A 10,582-nucleotide genomic window follows, 5' to 3' on the forward strand; every position below is an offset into this window, starting at 1 on the left:
TCTTCTATCTGAACTTATAATTTATAATTTTTTGAATTGACAAGGTTTTAACAGCTTTAAAAATGTGTTGACAAAGTCCCAAGCTGTTAAGTATTTTTATTTTCATATTGCTTTTATGACTATGGTATTGCTAAAGTAAATTAAGGAAAGTTGTATTTCAAAAACTGTAGTGCACGCTTTGTAAAACTTAAAGTTTTATGTGAATTAATATCGAGGCTCTAAACAAATACTGTAGTTAAGCATATTTTGATGACCCTTGAAATAATGACTGTTTCAGACTAATTGTCAACTTTTTAATATTGGATTTTGCTTTTATATTGAGGTTTTGATTCAAATAACATTTTTTTAAACTTGGGACTTTATTTACTAATCTTTTTATTAAAATGCTGAAAAACTAGGCTGAATATCACCAGCCTTTTTGAATTTTCTTAATTCAAAGGCGGTTTAACCTTCCACCACTACTGCTATCATCAGAACCCAAGATCTCATGATATTTTTTATGTTTACGTATGCTTCTGCTCACCGGTGCTAATAGTGATACCCACCAGTTGGTAATAGCCACAACACTAAGGAAAAAAATTACAGTAGAAATGTGGCAATAGACTGGTTGGAGAGTTGTTTTTAACCCTGCAGTGGGCAAGTGTAGTTTCATAACCTTCATAGCCATTCAGTGGATTCAATGGATGGCCTTTTGAAAAATTACACTTAGCTAAAAGGCTATTGACACCATAATTCTGGTTACTGGTAGAGCTATCAGCACTGGTTTTTGAAATAAGTTGAGCTTTCTAGTATCTTGATGGCCTTCAGAATAGCTGTTTTGATGCCTACTTTTAGATCTAGTTAAAATAATCAGGTACTCTGTAGCTTTGAAACCCTCTTGTCTTACAGATGTGGTTAGGTGTTGATGTACCAAATCAAGGTAGTAAACAGTCCAAGATGCAGTTGGAGGCCATCCTGCCCTGCCCTATGCTCTGTGAACTGACCTAGCTAGGCCTTGTTCCTCTATCTGTGAATGCGTGACTCATCGATATGGGCGTTTGTGTTGGGCCCATACCAACCTTGTTTAGTCCCACAGTGTTTTGTTCGCCCCACGGAGGCCAAGAAAGCCGCAGATGAGGCCAAGATGAGATTTGCCCACATTGATGGAGATCATCTGACACTGCTGAATGTCTACCATGCTTTTAAACAAAGTAAGTATGAGTTAGATTGAAGGCATTCTTTGTCTAAATGTCACGTGCATCATATAAGATTCTTTTTCCTCTCACTTTCATTTATTATTTGTGACAATTTTATATTAGAAACCCAGAGGTGCTTTAGAAAAAAACTGAGTAGCATTTAAGATAGAAATTGCCCATGCTTTTTAAAGTTCTACCTTTATAATTGGGGGTTGGGGCACAATTTTAGAAAGCTTGAAAATACAGGGCAATAAAAATGAAACACTTGTGTAAAATTTACCTCTAACATAGTGATTGATATACTTCCTTCTGCTTATTTCCATAAAGTTTATATTTTTGTAAATAGTTTTATATCATTTATAGGATCATTACTGTCTGATATTTTTACTAGTAAATAGCTCTTACATAAAAGTAAAAACTAACCAAATAAAAAAATAGGCAACAAACATGACCATTCTCATTCAGGCTACAGTGGTCTGTAAATTTCCATGAGGGGTAAAATTCAACTCTTCAAGAAATGCATTATTATTGAGAGTTACCAAAACTCACCTTTATAATTGGCAACGGTCAAAAACCCCTCCAAAAACAAACAAACAAAAGCTGTGTGCAGGTGGGATTAGTGGAACAATCATACAACAGAGGTGGAGATACAAATTGTTGTCATCTTTATGAAAAGCAGATTTTATATTATTAAGAACCTTAATAAATCCATACCCTTTGGTCCAGAAATAATCTATGAAATTATCTTTTAGTATTTTGTAAACACAGATATGATTAAAGATTTTTGGCCCAGAATTATTTATGATAATAAAAAAAAAATGGAAACTACCTAAATGCCCACCAGTAGAAAGATGGTTCGGTGACATGCTACAGCCACGTGATACTTTAGCTTTAAATCATGTTTTCAGAGAATATTTAATAACATGAAAAATATTTTTCATTTAGTTGAAAATGAGGAAAGAGTAATAAGTTCTTTTAGATGCTGTTGTTGGAATATACCATTTATAAAATTAAATGAGAGGAAAACTTAAAAAGATAATGCAGAAATAACTGCAACAGGTTCTGAAAGTGTTTGATTTCTACATATCAGATGGATGATATACAACCTGTTGGATGATATGCAAAGACTGATAGTCCTACATCATCGTTTTTACCAAAAATGAGCGTTCTCGATCACTTTTGAGTTTGTGGTTTCTGTTAATAAAGAAATTAGTAGCCTAATTTATAACATTGACATTCACATTTTGCACTTGTTTTATTTGTAACTCATTTTTATTATAAAAATCCTATTTACACTTCTAAAATAGTCTGTTCACTTCGGCACATCTCTGTAGAAATTATGGTGAATTTATTCATCTCAGGGTCCAAAAAGTGCTTGAGGGCCAATATGTGAAACAGCATAGCAGCCAGTGTACTGCACATCTGTGTTTTACCTATGACCCCTGGTATTGGTTAACTAGAATTTATGAATATCAGGTAAGAAAAAGTGCGAAACCCTTCTCTCTCAGGGTCTAACAAATTTGGGGCAGATAAGGGAGGGAAATGAAAAGATTGAGAAACCGAGAGATAATGGTCAATACACAGGTTTACTTCAGAACATTTTTTTTATCTCTTGTGCCTTAAGTACCAGTAATGCATGATATTAAAGACTTCATCCCTGATAGGACAAGTCATTTCAAGAAATGTATATTCCTATTGTGTGTTAAACTGTACCATACTGGTTGATACTATGTGACTATTAGACATAGAACCTGTTAACAGACTGATAACTGCTGTAAAGGGAAGGGCTTGAGAAGGAGCCAAGATCCACATCCATCTTGGTTGTCAGAACCCTTTGATATTAGTAAGATACTATTCAAGTGGAAATCAGAAGATTCTAAAGGAATAGAATAGGGTTTTTTGGGTTTTTTTTTTTTTTTTTACCCTTTAACTCTCACAAGACATTTTAATTTTTTTAAAATTGAGATATTTTATCATAAAGCTTTTGATAACTTGCATAGAAGTGTATTTCAATTTCAAAATTGGTATGAAAATAAAATTTAGGATTGATTTTAGAACTGTATTTTGATTTTAAGTATAAATGTAACATGCAATTTTTAAAATTAGGAATTTAAATTTTAAAATGATAAAAATTACTAAATAATGCTTGTATTTATGCACGTATTTGATAGTTGGGAGCTTTCTGTGAAAATATAGAACAGTAGATATCTATAAAAGCTTTATCTTACTCCTAAATAGGTCTAGTACTTAGAAGAAATGTCATGAGTTAGAATGATAGCATCCACTCACTAGTGCTGATATCAGACTTGTAGATCTATTTGGACATTTCGTATATATTTAATCCTGGGATGTTTTCACTAAAGATCTTGTGTTAACTTTATTAATTGAAACATTAAGTATATTTGAAAAATAGCAAATATATTTCAGTTATTAGTCAAGAAGATCTATTATCATTAGATACTATGGTTACATAGTAAAGCTAAAATGCATCTTAATACTATTTGTTTAAATAACACTTGAAAAGCAAAACTAGATTAAGTTATTTTGCAGTGCCTTAATTTCTATATTTGACTTTAGATCTTAAGTGTAGTTTACTGTACTGGTGAGAAATATATACCTAGAATTATTTTAGTATAATGTTCCTATTTTTAGATTTTATCTCTCCCATTTATTATTTCTTACAGTAATATCTGATAGTTCTGTATATCTTGACAACTTAAAATTGTCATTTTGTATATTCTAAAACTTTAGAACCTCAGAGAAGCTATACTCCAGAGTGCAGATCAACAACACTTTTCACAAGTCCCTTTTCCTCTTGTCTCAGTTTCAGCGTTTTCATTGCCTTTCAGCTTGTTACAGAGATAAGCAAAAGTAGCTCTAAAGCATACTTTCTTTCTGTTTTATCTCCAGAAGATACTCAGTGCTTTGTTCTAAATGTCAGTAAGTTCAGATGGATACTTTTATTTCTCATTCTTGATGGGTTAATTAATGGATGTTTTAACACATTGATTCTTCAATTTAAAGATTCATTTTACTATCCCACCTGTCCACCAGCCCTGTTTATGAAATATGGCTATATTTTGTAATTGGTAAACATTTGTTAATATATTTGTTGTTCCTCTGAAGAGCTATTAAGAAAACGTGTGTTATAATTGATAGAATCCTAAAACCAAAGAGAAAAAAAGGATTAAAAGTTAATGTATATCACAGTAGCTGGAGAAGGATCAGCACAGTTCCAGTTTTTAAGACCCCTCCCCCTATTTTACAATAACTTTCTTACCTTTATGAGAAGGCCTCCTTGTTACTCTCTTTGGGACATAAAGATATCACTATAATATTTCACATCATAATGTAGTTTGACCCTTTAAGATGAGCAATACTAAGTTGGTTGGAAGTTTGTCAGGGATTCATCATTGTCTGAGAAATGTCCTTTTGATAGTAAATACATACTTGGAAGTGCTTAAATACAAGCCTGTTAATTAAACGTACGAGTGGGGTGTCCAGACATTCTTATAAACTATATCACTTGTATTTTTAAACCTTAGTTGTCCACCGCTAAGATGTAGAACTTTAAATATTTGAGGTTTCGGGTGCTCTAGCTCAGTAATAATTAAAAATACACAATAATCATTGGAAAGTCACTGTTAAATTTTTTAAATTGTTTTTGATAATCTAAAGCTGTCTTTTCTTTACCAAATTTTCTTCAACCCACCCCTCTTAGACCAATTGGAAACAAATAGGTGGATGTTCATGGATAAAATAATGCGTTAGAAATAGTTTGTTCAAAATCATTGTTTTGTCATCCAGTAGCCAAAAATTTTAGTGTATTTGTGATTTTGAATTTCACTACAGATTTTAGGGAAGTTGATAACATCGTGATATATTTATAAAGATGGTTTGGGTAAATCCCCTTTCTATATTATTTAGCTTATTCTTTATACCAATTTTTCTTTTAAATTATTTGGATGATTCATGTCCCCTTTTTTTTCCCCTCCCTCCAACTTTGTAGATCATGAATCGGTTCAGTGGTGTTATGACAACTTCATTAACTACAGGTCCCTGATGTCAGCAGACAATGTACGCCAGCAGCTATCACGAATTATGGACAGATTTAATTTGCCTCGCCGAAGTACTGACTTTACAAGCAGGGACTACTATATTAATATAAGAAAAGCTTTGGTTACTGGGTATTTTATGCAGGTATGTGGATGATATGACAATACATAATTGTTTACATAATATTGTTTGCTTTCTATAACAGCCCTTTGAATCCACGTAAGCACAAATCAGTTTAAGAAAGCCTATGAATATTGATCTTAAATATTACATCTAGACTCTCAAATGAACTAATATACTAAGAAATTTATATGTCTGATGAGTAACAAATTCCCTAAATGGCAAGTTACTAAACTAATCCAGTTAGATAGAAATCAATTCTGGAGTTGCTTTTTTATTTATAGATTATTTTTTATACCACAGGGATATGTTAGCCATTTTCAAGTGGGATTAACAGCTGTTTCTTCAGTGTAAATTTCAACCCTTGACTTTTGATAAATGTATTTAAAAATTTCCTTGAATCTGGATCTCCATTGGAGACATAGTCATAACAATACTGAAAGGAAGCCATTGTCTGGGCAGATCCAGAAGTACAGTTTGCTTTCTTCTTTTTGTAGAAACTAATCACCCCAAAATTCAAATATTCAAACAGCTGTATTTCATCCACAGTCCTATAGATTATCATCAATATTTATAAATAAAACACTTGGGTATTGCCAAAGCTAAAAATGTCTTTTGAGCCAAGTAATAAAGATGAAAAATAATTTAGAATGTTTCACTTAGTTTTGTGTTATATTAGAGGCTATATGAACTGAAGTAAAACTTAATCAGGTAAATATAGTGAACATTTAAGCTACTTAAAACATGTTTCAAACTCACATTTCTGGTGATAAAATTGAAAACAAATTAATCTTATATAACTTGAGATGGGATTGATTTTAATTATCTCTTCTGTCTCAGTCTTGTTTGTTCATTCTCTCTTCTGGCTCTACTAAGCAGGATGTGGCCTGCCGCAGGCCATATGAGCTCAATAAATAGAATGGACCTAAATGCACTGAGTCAAAATAAAAATAGATTGGTGCATTGTCTGTATTTGAAATCAAGGTAACTAAAAGAATGTTTATTGTGGCATCTTATATATTATAAGGCCTCATTCTTATTAGCGTTAAGTGAGTAGTAGAATTAGGTATGATAAATTTCCTGACTCAGCTATATTCATACTATGTTCTAGTGTACACTAATTGTTTTTGATATGTTCTTAAATTTGCTTTTAATAATTCAAAAAAGATGGACAAAATTATCTTCAAGCATTATGGATTTCTGATTCCTTAAGATTTCAATTTGTTTGAAAAGGGTATGTATTATAGTACTTGGCATTTAGTAGGTGCTTACTAAATATTTATCGTTTGAATTCATTTTCTATTATTCAATTTTTTTCACACACTTTATATTACTAGAGTTCTAGAATTGGAAAGGGCATGTAATTATCTGCTTTAGTATTCGATTAAATGTTAGATTAGAGTCACCAATCAGTAGGTTTGATTATAGACATAGACCAAAGAGATACAAGCAAGAAGCACATGCACCTTCTCTTTTTTCCCCCTGTTCTTTTCCTTAGTGGTTACTTTTTGCTTCTCCTTTTTGCTCTCTTTATTTTTCTATCTTAAATATGAATCTTCGAGTAATTGTTTATCTACTCCATAGATGTTACCTGGTGCTAAAGACCCCACTCAGATAGTCTAAGGCAGAGAAAAGACTAAAAAAGATGTATTAGGCTCTGCAGGCCTGTTGGGTCCCTATTGAAACTATTCATCTCTGCCTGTCCTTCTAGTGCAAAAGCAACCATGGACAAATGGGTGTGCCTGTGGTCCAATAAAACTTTACTTATGGACATTGAAATTTGAACTTTATATGATTTTTACTCCATACCAAATGTTTTCCTTTTGATTTCCCCTCAATCATTTAAAGAAGTATAAACCATTTTTAGCTAACAAGCGCCTTACAAAGGTAGGCAGGGAGTTGGATTTGGCCTGCGGTACTTTACCGATCCTTGCTTTTATCAGTGAAAAAAGTATAGCCATGGAATACAAAGCAAAAGGCGAGGCCTGCCTTTTTCTAATTATATAGGTAGTTTTACATTACTGTTGTTTTGTACCTAGCACATCAGAAGCTTTATATTAATTTACAGGGTTTTGGTTTCAGGTGGCACATTTAGAACGGACAGGGCATTACTTAACTGTGAAAGATAACCAGGTGGTTCAGCTGCATCCCTCTACTGTTCTTGACCACAAGCCTGAATGGGTGCTTTATAATGAGTTCGTTCTTACAACAAAGAATTACATTCGGACGTGTACAGATATCAAGCCAGAATGGTAAGCAGCACCTTTTTTCTAATAGTTTTTGTTAGCATTTTGCTCAAAATGGAACCTGACTTGGTTATTGGAGACTTGTCCTTCTTTTCCCTCACAGGGGAACTTGGTTTCTGTATACTTCGGTGTGCAGTTACAGTACAGGGCTTTGACTTAGTGGAATGGTTGATTTCTTACAATCTTAGCTTTGCTAAGAGGACAGTGGAGTTGCTCGGTGAGCGTGGGCAGGATTTGGAGCCATTCTCTTGCTGTCATGATTAACTCAAATTCCCTGGTTCTACAAGTCTTTCTATATTTTATCTGTCCCATTACAATTAACTCTCAACTATTTGTTATATGTGGTGCTTCTAAAGCAAGCATAAAGACTATGCCTCAAAAAAAAAAAATATATATATATATATGCCTCTCTTTGTATCTCAGCATATTTGATTTTACAAAGTATAATCAGAACTGATGGTTATTTTAAGCAAAATTTGCTCACCCACCCCACCCCCTTGGGGGAGGTGGTGTGGTTTTTGAAGGTTGTGTGTCTTTTATTTTTTGCCAGAATCCATTCTATAACTTATGATGTGAAATGTCAGCCAAGAATGGTGGGCCTGAAAGCATTTATTTTGGTTGATGTCACTTTCTCTATGTTGTGGGGCTTCTTTCCTACACTGATTTATGACTTTTGACACTTAAATTGTGTAGTACATTACCATTTTATCTTACATGCTTTGTTGAGAAAAAATTGTATGGCTAAGTATTAAAAAAGATTTTATTCAAATGAATTCTTTGGGGTATAGAATTATGTTTCTAGTTATTAAAACTTGGAAAATGAGAAGATCCAATCACTTGACTACAAAGATGTTTCTTATATAGAATCTGTATTACTATAACCTTAGAAAGATTGGTCAGAATAATGTTCTAGAGTGGAGAAATGGACAACTGTATGTTAATATCTTTATATTAATGTAAAGAAAGGGTTTTTAAGAGAATTTCTCGAGGGTTTTTTTTTTTTTCTTTTTTTTTAACGGAACGTCCAACATCAGAAAATTTACAGCTTACTAGAATAACGCATTGCTAAAAGTGTTTATAAGGATTAGGCATTTGTAATTTTAACATTGATTTGGATATGTAGATTTGCTGTTGCTCAACAGTGTATTTATTAATGAGTACTGCCTATCCTTTGGTAGCTCTAGTACTTTAATTAAATGTTAATTTGGTGATTTTTTTTTTTCCCCTTCCTCTGGGCAGGTTGGTGAAAATTGCCCCTCAGTACTATGACATGAGCAATTTCCCACAGTGTGAAGCTAAGAGACAGCTGGATCGCATTATTGCCAAACTTCAGTCCAAGGAATACTCACAATACTGAATCCAGTGCTCAGAACTGAAGTTATTCAGAGGACAGCTTTAAAAGATGAATGAACTCAAAAGTTCAAGTTGTGCTCTTCACGTTGGTTCAATAATGGCCTTTATTTGAAAGCTTTTTAATTTTTCTTTACAGTAAATATTCCATTCTGATTTCATAAATTAAACATTTATGCCTCCCTTTTGTGTTGACACTGTAGCTCATACTGGAAAAGTCGATCAATGTTTTGCAGTTTATTGAAAGTAGTTCTATATATAACAATGTTATAAGCATTTCTTTAGAAATGGTTGAAAATGCTTCTAAAATGTGATTATCGACCATGGTATGCATGATCGTTGTAATTGTTGACATTCCTTTTAGAAGTTGTGAAATGTTACAACTTGTGCTTATGTAGACACAATCTTCTGTCTCAGTACAGAGGCACTGACTTCAATAAAGTCTATTTATACTAATTTCGGCCAAAGCACTTTGATATCTTTGTTCTATCTTTGTAAAGTATGGCTTCTTCTCTTCCCAATGTGGGACTTTTTCCCCTATTGTAAGTATACTATGATTACGTATTTAGCATCTTCCCTCAAGGACTACTGCTTAGATAAAGTAGTCTTTAAAAACATATCTTGGCACTTTGTTAGGTTAATCAGGATGTGATCTAATGGGATAAAGTACGTAGTTTTTATTCAGAATTGGATCCCAAAAGGCAATAATGAAAGAGTTTTTCCTTCATCGTAGGGTTCATTTTATGTGGCTGGTAATTATTATTTTGTTAACCACATTTTGCAGACCTTTTTGTTAGAGAACCATTCTGAGTCCTCTGCCTCTGAAACCAGTTTGTTGGAGATCTTGGTCTCAGTGTTGGGTGTTTCATGCACTGTGCAGAAGTAATAAGTAGGTTAAAATGTGAATTTGACTTTTCATTTTCTGTAACAGGTAGTAGACAAGTTAAAAACCCTTTCTTAACCATAAATGAAATATTTCTTGTGACCCATCAAAGGGTCTGTAATAAATCACATCCTTTCACTCGAAGACAAAATACTATACTCATTAATGTCCAGACACTCTTCTTCTATACTTTTACCCCTTTTAAAAATACTTAATGGTAAAGGAAGTTTATAGGATGTGTGTACTTGGAATTTAAATATCCTTTGAAGCATATATTCAGTGTGTGACGTAAGGGAGCTAATTGGGCACATTAAGAGTTTTTCAGGCTACTGACATGCTTTTTAGTGTAGGTAGCAGTTACTAAATGATGCCTAGTGGCTTAAAGGAGTTAATGTGCTTCTGTAAGTACTAATTATTTTGTTCCCATAGGATAATTTACATGCTGAAATGATATTTTAGGTTACATTTAAATTGGTTAAAATTTTATCCTACATTAAATATCGGTAATATTATCTGCTAGAGTTTTTTTGAGTACAGAAAGTCTAGACACTTGGTCAGACTGTTTTTCACTAAAAAGCAGCCTTTGCCAAAATAATGTTGCCTGTTAACATTTATACCGCAGGTATACAGTTTATAAGACAATTGCATATCTTTATGTAAAATCAGACCATGTAACCAATTTTAAATGGGTCTCAATGTGGTGTCTGTATGGATTGATCTTGTTTTTAAAATCTAATATTATGCCTAGGTTT

The 10,582-nt window shown here is 32.9% G+C and overlaps 1 protein-coding gene across 2 annotated transcripts in view; it reads left to right on the plus strand.

The window, feature by feature from the left end:
* DHX15 (DEAH-box helicase 15) overlaps positions 1–9,403 on the plus strand; it is a 51,078-nt gene extending 41,675 nt beyond the window's left edge. For both annotated transcript variants that reach the window (XM_006918956.3, XM_025051701.1), the window contains 4 exons: positions 1,068–1,190; positions 5,185–5,375; positions 7,434–7,603; positions 8,837–9,403. In XM_006918956.3, the coding sequence (XP_006919018.1) occupies positions 1,068–1,190; positions 5,185–5,375; positions 7,434–7,603; positions 8,837–8,954 (602 nt within the window). In that variant the 3' untranslated portion in view covers positions 8,955–9,403. The remainder of the gene's footprint in view (positions 1–1,067; positions 1,191–5,184; positions 5,376–7,433; positions 7,604–8,836) is intronic.
* Positions 9,404–10,582: the final 1,179 nt, after the last annotated feature.

Source organism: Pteropus alecto, unplaced genomic scaffold, assembly GCF_000325575.1.
Source record: "Pteropus alecto unplaced genomic scaffold, ASM32557v1 scaffold5, whole genome shotgun sequence".
NCBI lineage: Eukaryota > Metazoa > Chordata > Mammalia > Chiroptera > Pteropodidae > Pteropus > Pteropus alecto.